The sequence below is a fragment of the Clinocottus analis genome, unplaced genomic scaffold (assembly GCF_023055335.1).
Source record: "Clinocottus analis isolate CAN_PGR_092001 unplaced genomic scaffold, fCliAna1.0.p SCAF_17, whole genome shotgun sequence".
Classification (NCBI taxonomy): domain Eukaryota; kingdom Metazoa; phylum Chordata; class Actinopteri; order Perciformes; family Cottidae; genus Clinocottus; species Clinocottus analis.
In genome coordinates this window covers 6,461,866-6,477,554 of record NW_027175898.1, presented here as the reverse complement: position 1 = coordinate 6,477,554, position 15,689 = coordinate 6,461,866, and the positions used below count along the sequence as shown (strand labels likewise).

Genomic DNA, 15,689 nt, shown 5'->3' with positions numbered 1-15,689 from the left:
GCTGGGACATTCTTCCATTGAAGCTTTGGCCTTGGAGTGCCTAAGATATCGTATACAGACTGAGCAAACTGTCCAGCCGGCACAGGTACTTTGGCTGCCCGCCACAACAAATACTAGGCTCTAATTATCCTATAAATCAGCAGTTGTCGTATATTTTCTTGCAGCCTTCCATTGTGTGTACAGTGCTGACACAATAAAAGCCAGACCCCTCTGACATGAGCCTGCGGGAGGAGAAGGATGAGGATATGTAAGTTCATGGGAATGAAAGATGGTTTTAGTCAGGTGGGGCCAAAAGGATGTTTGGCCTTGACCAGGCCAGTCTTTCAGCAAATACAGAATATATGCAATAAAGGACTGAAACACATATAAATGTAATCCAAGTCAACAGGTTGTGCCATGACCTTTATGCGCCTTTCATTACAGGAGGAGTCCTTAAATTAACTCCAAAGATATCCAGTCTCAGCATGTTTATATATTTACTATGCATAAATATGGGCTATTGTTGTTAAATTCTTGTCTTGTTTTTTCTCCCTATCTCTGTAAATGGGTATTTCCCTTGTTGTCTCTGAAGGATACATCTGAATATTAATGGTTGGAAAGGGAAGACAGTCTTTTCCCCAGCGACGAATTTTCCCCACTTTCTAGCTTTTCCACCAACTTTTACGACAAATCCAAGTACTTTACAAGTTATGTTGTAATGCCGCAATTATACACCAATCTACAGCGAATCAAGCATGTCGCATTCATTATTTATTTTTTAATGAGTCGGAGGGAAATGTTCTCAGCCTGAGAGCTGAGGTAGATGTTTTTTTTCCTCCTTTGTTTCCTGTTTGCCAGTTTACTGTTAAGTGTGCCAAATGGCCAATGCCTCTTGTGCTCAGACAAGCGCTTGATTACACATTACACATTCTTTTTGTGATACTTAAAAAAAGGAGTGGTGTTCCCAGTGGACAGAGGATATATGGGGATATTTAGTGATAATCAATATGTAACAAATCTCGAGACCCACCCTTTCTCCAATTATCTCACTTAATGAATCTGCCTTTCTTTCCCCCTCTCTCTGCCTTAGATGTGGATGAATGCAGTAAAGACAATGTCTGCATACAGGGCGAGTGTCTGAACACTGATGGCTCTTTCATGTGCTTGTGTGAGGCGGGCTTCAAGTTCAACGCCGACGCGGCGGACTGTGAAGGTTTGTGAAGACAAATTAGAACTCCTTTGTGATGTTCTGTTGTGTGTGTCATCGTGAATGTTGACCCTTAACTCTCCTCCGAGGTTCATAGTCTCTGAGCAAACCAACATGTCCGCATTAGCAGTTTGATCGTCACGCTACATTTAGGCTTAAGCGTACCCAGTGAAGCACAGTTGGCTTTGATTGATTATCTATAGGCAGTGGGGACTGGCCTCCAGTGAAAGTGTCCAAGCCTGTCTTAGAGGCTTTCCTCCATGGTCTCAAGAGTAAGGGGTGCCTGGATTACGTGGCTGGAGCCCTGAACTCCCTCTCCCCTGAGGGAAGTATGAATGACCCCATTGTGAGCAGGAGGTGTTTCTCCCACTGGAACGTCTCCCTTTAGCTCCTTCACAAGTTCTTCGGTTGCTGTGATAATATTGTTCTTGGCCATTCCTGTTGCCTGCTGCGTTTACTGAGGACAGCCACACCACAGGCCTCCTGGCCGACTCCTGCTGTACAGCCATTTCACTTGAAGCAGAAGAGCGGTGGAGGGAATATGAGCGTGTGTGCGGGGGTTGCATGCGTCCTTGTTAGCGTCTGATTGCACATGTGGTTGCGTTTGTGCCTCTGTTTGTCTGTTAGTAACCAACCATTTGTCTCTCTCTCTTTCTTTCAATGTACAGACCAGAATGAGTGCAAGGACTTTGGGAGCTCAGTGTGTGGTACCTGGCGATGCGAAAACACCATCGGCTCCTACCGGTGCTTCATGGGCTGCCAACCTGGCATCGAGGGAGTAGACGCCACAGACTGTGGTGAGTGCTCAGACCGCGTACAGTTAAAGGACTAGCACACCCAATTATGTTAAGAAAAAACAGGCAGATTAGAGGTCAACTGTCTTCTTTAGACTGGAGCAAGAAAAGTTGAATGCATTGTATGGACCTACGTATTTTTTTTCTTCCATTCACTGTTTTGACTGTGTTAAAGATAGATAGGAAAACGTAGCCTCAATTCAACTTAGCACTTCACATACTCTACAGAGCTCTCCCTCTGTGCATAGATAATGATATCTGCTTGGTATGCAGACACAAAGAGGCTGATGTGAATCAAAAAGATATCAGGTACTCGAGGTCCTGCACAAGAGGCCATGGGGAAGAAGAGGAAAAGTGGCCTGTAAGATTGGGGCACTTTAGAAAGAGGAGTGCACTGTCATTGGAGGCAGTGTGAGGCCAGCAGCTGATAATGGTTTCATCCTCCGGACAACGGGGCTAATGGAGTGTCTCTGGCAGAGACACTCAGTGAAACCTTATCCCCACTGTTCTCCTTTTGAGAGAGAATAAGATTGTCTGAGCCTTACCTCCTCCTCTAGTACCAACCTAGCCAGTCACCTGGATTGATTGGCTAGGTGTATTTACATCTGTGCCCACTGTTGGCCAACATCAAATAAAATGTCTCCTTAACCACCAGAATACATGAAGATTTCTGAACTACTGGCAAGATTAGACACCTTGGGTTTGAGATATTAATGTGGTTTGTTGCACAACGTCTTAAGTTTATCACTTTTTCATTTTTTAGCGCACTTCGCGTCTTTGTTGCTCTCATTGCACCATAAAACAAGAAGTCTGCTTTATGAGGAATATGCAAGATAAAATAAATATTTTCAATATTTTGCCAAATATTTTCCGCATAATAAGACAGAATCCAAACAGTCACTGGAGAGTGACAGCCTCAGACAGGAAAGCGGTCTGAGAGCATCCGAATGCAATGAAGTGCTGGCCTGCAGATGATGGCTGTGGGTGTTTGCGGGTGATTGTGTGCGTATGTGAGTGTGAGTGTGTGTGCGTGTGGTTGATTGTGGGTTTTGCACCCCCCCTTGTGTGTTTGTATGAGAGAAGGAACACAAGCATCTCTACAATGTAACCATTGTAGAGATGCGCTCGGAGTGCGGTGGACTTCACATAAACTCATGACCCTGAGTTTTTATTGGACCATCAACAGATGGAGTTCAGGGGCGAATTATCTGATTGGTGACAGATTAAACCTCCGCCCCCTCCATCACTCTGATCACGGCTACGTGTGGTTGCCTCCTCACTGCACTTCATGGTGTTGCCTGTCTGGCACCAGCTGAAGAGTGCCGAGGCTTGTAGTGTGATAAGAGCAGATTGAAAGCAGCTGCTGACCTCCGCTCCTTTACTGTCAGAGTCAAAACACTACTAAGCAGCTCTTATCAGTTAAAATCAGGGCCGTGTTCTGTGTTTTGAGTTACACATTTTCTCTTGGGACCTGATTGACAAAGCTTCGCATTGTCCCTTAAGGTGTCACAAAACTCCCAGTTGAACTATTGTGTATGGGTGGTCAGTTATGACCGACTCTGACCAGCTTTCTCCTGCTGCGATGTTGTGACACAAACTGTAACAAACACTTATACAGCTCAGCATTCCCTGTAGATTGAGAACCAAGCCCTCTCCCCCTCAGAACACCGGCACTGCACACAACACTTGCTTGTTTCATATCATGATTGCAAAGATGGTGCCGTCACCCCAATGAAAGCCCAGGCTGGGAGCTCAATTAACCCGGGGCAATTTTATCTGCTTGTAAAAATAATCAAATATTTAAGATGAGGCTAGACACTGTAATTTGAAGTTTCTGTGAGGGGCATTTTATTTGTATTTTTACTCACCGGCCTTCAAAGGGGCAGCGGATGTCTTTGGCTCAGCTCGCAGCACTCGTTTATATTTAGAGACCATAATACAAAAGGGGAAAACAGGTTTTTTTCTACAGCAGCTCGTCAGCTGCAACTGTGCTGTGAGGGCTGTAGATCTACTTTGATGCTTTATATAGAGCTCTCTTTGGCATGTGAAAAAGGCAGCATGTGTGTAGTTGCAGGTCATTGTTTTTTAGCTTTAATTCGCCATCATGCTCATAAACTCCCTCAAGCTAGGCCTCGTCTTTAATAAGGCTTGCCCGAAGGCGGAAATTGTCTGTGGTCACACTCTTGCTAACTTCCAAACCCGTTAAACGTATAGAAATGTAAAGACTTTACCATGTGTGTGTGTGTGTGTGTGTGTGTGTGTGTGTGTGTGTGTGTGTGTGTGTGTGTGTGTGTGTGTGTGTGTGTGTTCATACGCTTGTGCAGATCTATGTATATGTTTTTTCTTCGAAGTATATGCGTAACATGACATTTTGACCTCCTCTGTACCAACCCAACAGAGATGGTACATTTAATATCCGATAAAGTGCACAAACATGCTTCTTTGAAGACAAATAACTCTCCTCATCTTCGCCCAGTCGCGTGTGAAATAACCTCTGCATATGGGGCCAATCAGACGAGGGGTTGCCCAGAGAATACGGGCGTGTGGGCTGCGCAGGGTGAGCCAACAGTCACGGATTTCTATATTCTTGTTGTCTGCAACCATGTGCTCCAGATTAACACATGGCGCAGAGACCCACACCATTTTCCCTGCCCACCCCCAACCGCAGCGTCACCGGATCCAGGAAGCAGGTCCTCCTGGGTCAGACCATTAGGATAGGTGCCTATTGGACACCTTAGCTCCGCCCACTTTAGGTGAACTCCTCACCCTCTTCCCTGCATCAGTTCTTCCCTCGAGGCAATTTACAGCTCTGCGTGTGTCCTGACGTAACTGATTATTCCATGAAAAGACTAAGAAAGGTAACCCCATGTCCTGCTGGTGTGAGCCGAGCTCTTGGTGGAGTTCTCTCATTTTGTATTCTTCATTTTTTTTCTCCCACAAACCATTAGTGCTGGGATCAGCTAACTGACTTTCTCCTTGGAAGACAGATGGCTGGTCAAGTAATGCTGCACCTCAAACTCAACCAGTTAAACAGAAAAACAAAGGCCATTAAAATAGTTTTGGTCTCGATGCTCTCATTCCTCCCCAGGACGATGATCTTGATTGCGCCTCTTCACAACATGTGATTTGCAACAGATTATGTTTCACGTTACACATGAATGAAAATCTGCCAGCAGACACTGATTATTTTATATATTAGCGATGACCTTTCATTGCCCTCCTCCTAGACCTCCCAGCTTTTCGGCTATTGTCATTCCAACATTCCAAACTCCACTTAAGCTCTTCACACTTGAGGAAATGTTGCTCAAACTCTGATATATAATACGTTTCCCCTTACTCTGAGAATTATCTTGATTATCCTCGAAAACATATTTTTTTAAATACTTGATACTGATATCTCATAGTGTCCAAATAACACTTCTCCATCGGGCTGGCATCTAAATCCTCCGCTGCAAAATGCAAATCCAATGGGTTGGCGGCTTTCAGTATGTGTCCATCCATTCTCCCTCGATCATCTTGCAGTCATTTGAGCCCACAAGTCTATTCTAGAAATCCTTTTCAGCCTTTCCCGTGAAAGGTTTTACAAATGACAAAGGGAATTTTGTCTCTGCAGTTTTATGAGCTTGTGGGAGTCCCTGTCTGTGACCCTGGAGGCATGTTAGAGAAGTGGCCAAGCCAGGACAGGAAGACTGACAGAGAACTTGTCCCCCAGCAAGCCTGACAAAGTAGTTGCCTGTGTTGGAGGGGGAGACCGGACCCCGGCCAAGCACACTGTTCAAATCAAATAACTTGTGGTTTTTCTGGCCCACTTTCTTCAGTTGATACATCCTTTATGAGGGCTTAGAGGCTAAATAAAACTCGTTTAGACAATATGTGAATAACTGTGCTTTGCACTCCATAAACCAGTTCGCTGTAATCGATGCCACTGGACTTGACTTGTCTGTTAAGTTGTTGTGATTTTATTATCTGCATGTCTCTTAGTCATGGAAACTTAAAATGAAATGGTCATAGAGAGCTGTGATGAAACTAAGTAAAAATGTAATCATGCTTTTTATAAAACAAACATAGTTGTGTGTCCTCTAATTTCATTAGTGCCGTTCTTATCAATTGTCTGTCATAATGTTCCCAACTTAACGACTTTCATAAAATATACATGCACTTAATTGTGTAAAGAAGTGAAGAGAACAACTTGTTCAAATATTGGTCAAAAGCTGCTGTTGTAGACCAAAGATTGACACAGATAAATAGGACATTTAAATTCAACACTTATGCACTGAACAAGTAAACACAATGAACAGTTCAGCACAACTGAAAAACAAACGTGACCCTGAAACCGATTTAAAAGGTTAGCATTGACAGATGGCAAACCAAACTGACCAGAGAACAAATGCGTGTAACGAAAATGTGATCATTAAACTCTGTGATTGTTTTTTAAACTATTACAATCAGACTCGCCCTCCAGCAGTCTTTGGCCTCTCTGCTTCCTCAAGACGCCAAGAAATAAAAATTTGGTGAACAAATGTTTCTTTTAAACAGCGAGTGGCAGGGGATCAGCAGTGCTCTCTCCTTCACACTGACATACAGCATGTGGTCTCTTCACTGGTTTTATTAAAAGTGTTTTATGATTTATTGCCATGCAAACAAGAAACTACCGTAGGATGCCGTCAACCAGATTTGATCCCCAACATTCATTTGGGTCCAACGCTCAGAATCATTTCATAATACCATTTGAGATCAACAGCGTCAAACACATTAAAAAAGGCTTAAGCATGTTCATTGATCAGGATGGGAAGCAACTGTCAAAACATTTCCTTCTGCCAAACCTGCAATGTCAGACATCTTTGCTCAACTAAACCATCTGGGTGAATACTGAATGTTGACTGTATGCTGTGAAATCCTCCGACTCTTACACTTCGCTAACATCCCAGTGACCTCAGTGTCACTTCTTAATCCATTGACACAAGATCATTCATTTTATTCAGTTTTCCAGATCACTGATTAGATGTGGAGAGAGAGTCTCTCTGAAGTGATTGACAAATATTCAAGTTTGAAAACCCTTTTAATGATTGTCTAATCTGTACAGCGTTGCTGGCATGTTATGATGGCGGTGATTTATGTTGTTACCGTAAGGTCACAATGGTAGTGAGGTTTATTTTGGAAAAGTAGCGCCGTGTTTACAGAGTCGGTTTGAAAGTCTGTTGCGCAGAGAGTGACATGTAAATATTAATGTTGTGCTCACCTCTCTGTGCGCTCTTTACCCTGCAGATATTGACGAGTGTGTTAACGAAACCATCTGTGGGAACTACGGGTTCTGCGAGAACACAGACGGCGCCTTCCGCTGCCAGTGTGACCAAGGCTACGCCAACCCGCCAGGAGACATGAGCAAATGTGTCGGTCTGTAACTGCTCTCCAGTAGATAATTATTATGCATTACTTCTTAAAAAATAAGTGTCGTAATACTATATGTTTTTCTAAAACTCCTATGAAATCACCAAAACTAACAATGAATTAATCATACTAATAAGTACCGTCTGTGTAGCCGAAGCCTGATGAAACTCATCCCGCTACGACCTTGTTGGGCGCATGCCTGTGCGGAGTACGTGCCTGATCTTATTGACCTCGCGCCCTCCTCTCCTGTCTCTCTCAGACGTGAACGAGTGCGAGATGAGCCTGGCGCTGTGCGGGGAGGCCCTGTGTGAGAACTTCGATGGCAGCTTCCTGTGCATCTGCCCCAACGACAATGAGGAATTTGATCCCATCACCAGCCAGTGCCGCTCCCTGGGTAATGGAGCAGGACTAGCACTCACTGTGACCCACGGGACTTAATTCTCCATCCCATCATTGGGAGACGAAGTTTTCCCTGATTTAATGAGCCGTCTCTCATTATCCAAACAAGGGTGACGAGGCGGACATGACTTACTCCACGTCTCTTGACCTGGCTGTTTCCATTTGTTTTATATGCTCGAGTTATGGTTGGATGGGTTGCAGAGAAAAAAAAAATCTATTAGTCTAATCCCTCCAACACATGATGAAGTAACTCCTCCAGTAGAGACAAGTAAATAACCTAAGTGCCTAGTGTCAACCTATTTCCTCACCAAGGCAAACAGGAATAAGGTGTAGCCATTGGCAATTAGCGCTAAAAGCGCTCTCTTCCACGCTAAAATGATCTTAAGTGCCGAGGTTACAGATATGCAACGTATTGCGATTTCAGAAGGACAGAAAAGGGCTTTTGAGTCATGGAAACACCATCACGTCTCCATCTTGATAGGCGTATGTGTACATGAATTGGGGTGTATTTACATTATTAGGCGGCGCGCCCTCAGCGGGGATGTTTTTTCTTCTGCCTGGGCACTAAACCCCAGCTATGCCTCTGTGTACCTTTTTGCCACATTCCGCTGTTTGCTTTTGACGTGTGTTAATCAATCATGTGAGAGTGAATGGTGTGTTGACTCACATGCCAGTGTTTCCATTTGGCTAAGCCGGCAGCTTAAGGGTGAAATGCCTGAGCCCATGCCTTTGGACAAATGAGCACGCTCAGCAGTGGCGGGCGAGGGTAATGCACTAGCTGCTGGAGGCTCGTGGACACTAGATGCTGTTGCTTTGTGATGATGGACCACCGACGTGACGCAGCGACTGTAACTTTAAACACATTGAGATCCCACATCAATAAGGAGATTTGTGTTCCAGCTGTTTGCCTTCCTGACTTATCGAACCCCAGCCACCTCCACAAGTGTGTTTTTGTAGTTAGCTGTGACCTCTGACCTCACTGTCCAAAATAGATTATTCCTTTGTTCATCTACAGCTAATATGGATCCAACACCCGCTGCTCGAGTCCCTCCTTCCGCTCCCTCCACCGAGGAGAGGAAAGAGTGCTACTATAATTTGAATGACGCAAACTTCTGCGACAACGTCTTGTCTCGCAACACCACCAAGCAGGAGTGCTGCTGCACGGTGGGGGCCGGCTGGGGGGACGACTGCGAGATCCACGCCTGTCCTCTCCAAGGAAGAGGTGAGATAATCTGTATTGACGCTGTAGAATGAAGTAGGTTGAAGATAAGTGCATGTTATAATTGTTTCATCTTGTCTTTCACTAATGAATCCAATTTCTTTTTTTCAGATGATTATAACCAGCTGTGCCCGCATGGCAGTGGATTGTTACCGCTGCCTGTTCCCTCGACACAGAATCTGGGAGAACAGCACCCATACATAGGTACTTTCTTGCAGAAATACTTATATTTTATTGACATCCATGAGCTTTTATAGCTTTACTTCACACCCAAATTTACACAGACAGGTGCAGGTGTCAGCAGTCCACTTTACTTCCACCTGCATACATTTTTCAAGACATTTACGAGACACACTATAGCTCGCCACGGCTTAATGGTATACCTGCCTTCATACTGACTAATTACTTTGACCATAGAGGGCCTTCACAGCTTCAATGCCAATGTTTTGACTGCTGTTACTTTCCATCTCACTTATGTAACGCCACGGAGTGAATCTGTCTCCCCTCAGATGCGAACGAGTGTGAGATGTTTGGACCAGACATCTGTAAGAATGGGCAATGTTCAAATCTCTTTTCTACTTATACCTGCTACTGTCGCTCTGGCTTCTACTATGACAACATCCGGCTTGAGTGTGTGGGTAAGAAATTATTTAAATTTTTATTTGAAACGGATGTGACTTTATAAGTTTTGAATTTTATTTCAACTATATTCAAGATAATTGGCTACTCTTTTGATTAACATGCTGAATCTTGTACCTTTATAACTTTAACTACTTGTGTCTCTAGATTACGATGAGTGTGGGTTTGGAAGCGCCTGTGAAGATGGAGAGTGTGTCAACACGGCCGGGTCTTTCAACTGTTTCTGCAGTCCTCCATTAGTCCTGGACAGCACACGCCGGCGCTGCATCGGCCACAACGCCACAGAAGGTGTTACAACATAATGAATTGAAATGTTAAGTTTCACAGTGGTAGAATTTGTTTATGTCATTTTTCTGGTATTAATCAGGTAGTGACCAACAGAGAGCAAACCTGTTAAAACAATCAATAACCGAATAATGAATTAACTGATCAACACAAAGCTAAAATGAGTGTTTTGTCGTGGTCGGGGTTTGGGTTCTGTCCGGTCCTTACAGTTGAACGATCGTCATGGACAGTTTAGAAGTTCACTTTTCTTTTCGCAGAACGATATTTAGAGGATACAAACAGCTGGTTCTTTAGTTTACGCTTCTTCTCCTTCCTCATTCTGTCTCCCAGAAACTCTGGAGCCGGATCACGATGTGCACATGGATATTTGCTGGCAGCGTCTTGAGGGGGACAACATCTGCTCAGAACCCCTGGAGGGACGCAGAAGTACATACACCGAATGCTGCTGCCTGTGGGGCATCGCCTGGAGCGGACAGTGTGCCTTCTGTCCCAGGAAAGACTCTGGTGAGAAGCTGGATCGCATAAGGCAACATATTGACACATGACTGTTATTAACATCCAAAACATAACTCCACTGTGTGCTGCTGTATTCAGACGACTACGCAGTGATGTGCAACCTTCCTCGGAGAGGGGAATCAGACAGTCTGCGAGAGAGGCCGGGATATGAGTACGGTCTTGAGGGCCCAGAGGAGCCATTTGTTCCTCCATACTGGGACAGTTATGGCGGCCCTGCAGGACCCTATGACATTCCTGAGGGCATTCCTCTCTTTAATGACAATGACTACGGCGTTCAACAGCCACCTTCCCGTGTTCCCATCTCACGACCACGAGAGCAGCAGCCACGGCCAGTGGATTCCTATGCTGGTGGGTAAATGCATTCTGTATGATATACAGCATTATATATGTTGTATTGCATTGGTCAATACAAATCAATTAGCCGTAGCTGACTAGTGATTGGCAAAAGTCATCGGACTCATCATTAGCAATAGCATAATGAAAGATTACAACATTGAAAGCACAATCTTGCATTCAAATGTTTATTCAAGCAATACAATATGAGTATTAACTCAACCTTAGAGTTTCTATTATTTATATGTTTTAATTAAAATGACCAAGGAAAAACAATGTAAAACGGGACATTTGAAAAGATGACCCTATCTTTCTGTTCACGGAGCTTCTTTGGGATTTTCAGCTCAATGTTTGTCTGGTATCAACTCTCACAGCTCTCATAGCAGGCAGCTGTTTTCAGTGAACTCCCACTGTTCATTACTACCAGCAGCAAACAGCAGACAGACAAAGGAAGGATTTAGCAGCTAAAGAGCCTGATATTTCTTTCAGTACTTGGTAGAGAACAAACACAAGGAGATAGAAGTAAAAGAGAGTGAATATTGGACTTTCCAGGAAGACAACTCCAAATGAATGATAATGTTGCTTTGTAATTGTTGGTTTGGTAAATACATTTTTCAATAATAACAATATCACAAGATTTTTTTTCACATGTGCTTTCTTCCATATTTCTATGTCCAATCAGATCGCTATGATGGCTTTGAGGGTCTCCGAGCGGAGGAATGTGGAATCCTGAACGGGTGTGAAAACGGTCGCTGCGTTCGTGTGCGAGAAGGCTACACTTGTGACTGCTTCGACGGCTACGAACTTGACCTGAACAAGATGGCCTGTTTGGGTGAGTTCCTTCCCTGGCATCTTTGATATCATCCTCGACCACCCACACGTAGGCTCTGTGCTCCAAGGTAAAATGTTCAGGGACTTTCAATGAGGAATCAACCACGTCATTTAATCTTGTTTTAAAATGTGGTGTTGAGTCTCAAAATCCAACCACAGTGAACTTCTGGTTTAAGTCCGTTGGAGCCAGGAATTGGATTAATTTCAGTGAGGTAACTTCTCATGCAGTATATCATCAAGCTCAAGGAGAAGCTTTGACTTTAACAACCTTGCATTAAGTTATGTTTTATGGGAAACTAATGAAAGCAGTGTACTTCTCAAAACCATCATGTTACCCTTTGGTCTGAAAGTCCCTCGTCACACTCTGCCAAAAGCAAGGAGACCTTGAACCTCTGCCACTCAGTGTATTACATGAGATACTATATCTTTTAAGTGTACTTTGTTTGTTTTGTAAGAAAGTGTAGACTGTCTTGTCGTGAGATGCTATGGTTACAATATTCTGTCTGTGTACAAGCTTATCAGCTCCAAGGCCAGACGTTTTTCCAAGGAAAGTGATTGAATTCCAGCCCAGTGGAAACATGTGGGAGCTACTCAACTCGTGCCATGCCTCCTTCTATACATATCACCACCAGCATTTCGCCAGCAGAACATGACATAAACAGAAGGAGGGTCATTTGAGATGGACTGCGATGAAATGACAATCAGACCTCCCGTGCTGATAAAGGGAAAGAAAAATCACTTGAAGGCCAAGAGGAAACCAAATACAATGCGTTGTTAATCATTATAATTCTCAACAGTTCAGCGCTCGAGATGGCTGGCAATTCAAGTTCAGACCCATCGAGCCGACACGCAACATGACGTCCTGTTTGATTAAAGATATACAAGAGGAAATATTTTTGCAACATATTGTTTCCGTTGAGTGAAAACTCAGTACCTCCAAATGTGAACTTTTGTGGAATTAATTAAAACACTCTGGTTTATTGCGCACACGATTGCGTAACGATTTCAACAATCCCAGCTCATTTTTTGGCTGTTGTGGAGCTATTGATCGTATCACATGATCTTTATCAGGACGTGGAGTTTGCCCAGTTTTGATGCAAGTGTACAAGAATGCAACTAGCGATTTATTTCATAATCCACAAATCTGCTGATTCATGGATGATTCTGATGAATTCTCGATTAATTGTTTCTGCAAATCACCGTCTTCTTCTGTCCGACCGACAGTCCAAAACATCCAATTTACTAAATGTGAGAAGCAGACAAGCAGCAAATCCTCATATATAAGAAGCCGAAACCAAAAAAGGTTTGGCAACTGATGGATTATCAAAATAGTAGCAGAAACATTCTCTTTCCATTAATCAACCAATCATTGCAGCTTTAGGATTATTGATATTCAAATGTCAAAAAATATATACAGACAGCAACATCATTTTGAGACAAACACATACATACTTTCACCAGATCTTTTACAGAACGATATGAAGATCTAAAAAGCAAAAGCAAAAAAAAAGGGAGAAGGGGAAAGAGAAAGAAGGGAAGTTAAAATGAGATCAAAATTATTAATGGTTGTAGCATTCCAGCGTCCCACTCCTCATATACCCATAAGGCCACTCAGCAGCAGATGTGGCGCAGGCAGATGTTTAGGCTGTGAAACCTCCTTGCTGATGACCTCGCCATGTCTCCTTTTCTCGCAGACATAAACGAGTGTGAGGACATCAGCGACAAGGTGCCCTTGTGTCAGAACGGCCAGTGCTCCAACACAGAGGGGTCGTATAAGTGCACCTGTTTGCCGGGCTTCCTGGCCTCCGCAGAGCCACACAAATGCATCCCAGAGATCCCAGCGTCTGGGCTTGTGGAGACAGGAAACTGAGACCGACTGCTGGCTGTTCCTGCTCCCTCAAAGATCACCTTACACTCTCTGCCCTTTTCCCCAGGGGCCTGGCACTAAACATCTAACAGCAACGCTTAGACGTCCAAACTTGTTTCCCTACACACACACACACACACACACACACACACACACACACACACACACACACACACACACTCACATTCAGCACACATCACATTCAAACTCCCTCATACATGTTCAAGAGGACCAGGAATTGTGCAGTGAATGTATTACATGGGATTTAGTATTCACCAGATATCCATTTGCCTTAAAGGGATTTTGTGGACTTTTTTACTCAGTAACCCCGGGCAATTTGATATGCAGATATATTTTCCACATTATTTTCTCTGTCACTTTTTTTTGTTGTGTTATTTATTTCATTTGCATTTGACGGGCCTCTGCAAACATAGAAAGCGATTTCAGAGGACATACTTGATTTCTCTTGTTTTATTTGTCTCAATAATTGACCTCAGAGACAGCGTGGGGAGGATAACAAATGTCTTTTGTAGAAGAAAGCAATGTCATAAGAAATTAGACACTCATGAATCAGTTTATGCCTCACTGTCAAACCTCTCACCAATTGTCTCCCTCAGTCATGTTATTAGCATTGGCCTCGGACTAAATGGACGCCAGGCTTGATAAACATCAATCATTTAAAGAACTTTACCCACGACCGCCTTTTTATTCTTCGAGATTAACCACATGATGAAGAATCTCCAGACCAAGAAGTGAGAAGTCAACACAGCCAAACTACGCTAGCCTGCACTTGGACCTGTAAAGACTGCAGATGTGTATGATGATCCATGTAATGTTAAGAAAAGGTTTAACGTGCAATAGGTACAACCTGCCTTCCTGTTTGACATCATTTTACTTATTATCTTAAAACCCGCTATTAAGTAAGAAACACAGACTCAGTTGCTGATCCCGACAGTTGTTTTATACTTCTGTAAAAAACATGCTTATACTTATAAAAGTTTGTTTCCAGGCTACATTCTGGTCTAACGTCTGCAACCACAGGTTGAAATGATCCTCAGATATCACAGCCTTTATGTACCAGTGTCTCAAAGGCAAAATGATCCCAGATCTCACATCAGACCATTCCCATGTTTGCATCTCTGAATGCATGTAAAGACACAGGCTTCGTTGGAGAGGTTTGGTATATTTTGTACAGATCTAGTACTATGTATTATTTTTGTTACATATTCTCTTAATGCATTATAGCACAACCAATATTTTGTTTGACATAAAACATAAAATGTAAGAAATATCTGGCATTATAGCTTTGTAGATTTATACATGTCTGTAAAAATGTTTGTTTTTTAAGCATATCTTTTTATGTATGAGGAGAGTGGCTGACACTGTACCAGAGGAACTGTGTGTATACCCTGCCCTGTGGAGCAGACAATGAAATATATATTTTGGAAGTGGCAGCACTGTTCTAATTACAGTTTGTCTCTTCAAGTTCATTACAAAGACAATGCTTTTGAAATGCAAGCACCAACGTACGTGTGTCACAACTTTAAGGCTAAATATTAGTAATTGTGAACATAATTTGTTTTAGTCTTTGTTGGATCCTAATGTCATGAATGTATCATAGACAGTATTGGCCGACTCATTTGGTTTCTGAACTCTCACTTATAGCTTTTTTGTCTTTTATATTCAGGTTTAACGGCATTATCTGTCTCATGGACTGAACTTCTCAGCAACGCAGAAACATAGAAGTCTAATTCCAACTTTGGATGACGACTATAAGTTCATGACTGATACCCTTAACATTCATTCATAACCTATTAACCTACAGTTTTACAAATGTTTCCACTTGATGTCCACTGTACTTTACCGTGCTGTTCAAATTATCAGCAAGTTGGAATATTTAAAGTCTTTCAAAACCGAAAATAACTTGAGATGAATGTCTGGTTGTAAAGCTGTGGTCATTGGAAATATCATGTTCATTCATTTTGTTTACCTCTTGACTGTAATCGCTATCAGTCATCAAAATAAAAACATAAAATATATCAATCTCTTTGAGAATTCACTTGGAAGAAAATGGCACCGAACAGACTTGCGTTTACCGTGTGTGTGTGTGTGTGTGTGTGTGTGTGTGTGTGTGTGTGTGTGTGTGTGTGTGTGTGTGTGTGTGTGTGCATAATCACTGCTTGAAAAGTTTATTTGTTTTAAAACAACAGTAAGTATGTTATTTGTAGTTTG

The 15,689-nt window shown here is 42.9% G+C and overlaps 1 protein-coding gene across 1 annotated transcript in view; it reads left to right on the top strand.

Moving 5' to 3' along the window:
- The window catches only part of LOC137787476 (latent-transforming growth factor beta-binding protein 2-like), a 76,544-nt gene extending 61,106 nt beyond the window's left edge, over positions 1–15,438 (top strand). The window contains exons 31-42 of the mRNA XM_068579956.1: positions 1,070–1,192; positions 1,855–1,983; positions 7,246–7,374; positions 7,628–7,762; positions 8,783–8,989; positions 9,098–9,190; positions 9,496–9,624; positions 9,773–9,913; positions 10,241–10,414; positions 10,505–10,774; positions 11,442–11,591; positions 13,285–15,438. Of these exons, the coding sequence (XP_068436057.1) occupies positions 1,070–1,192; positions 1,855–1,983; positions 7,246–7,374; positions 7,628–7,762; positions 8,783–8,989; positions 9,098–9,190; positions 9,496–9,624; positions 9,773–9,913; positions 10,241–10,414; positions 10,505–10,774; positions 11,442–11,591; positions 13,285–13,460 (1,856 nt within the window). The 3' untranslated portion in view covers positions 13,461–15,438. The remainder of the gene's footprint in view (positions 1–1,069; positions 1,193–1,854; positions 1,984–7,245; positions 7,375–7,627; positions 7,763–8,782; positions 8,990–9,097; positions 9,191–9,495; positions 9,625–9,772; positions 9,914–10,240; positions 10,415–10,504; positions 10,775–11,441; positions 11,592–13,284) is intronic.
- The last annotated feature ends 251 nt before the right edge of the window (positions 15,439–15,689 follow it).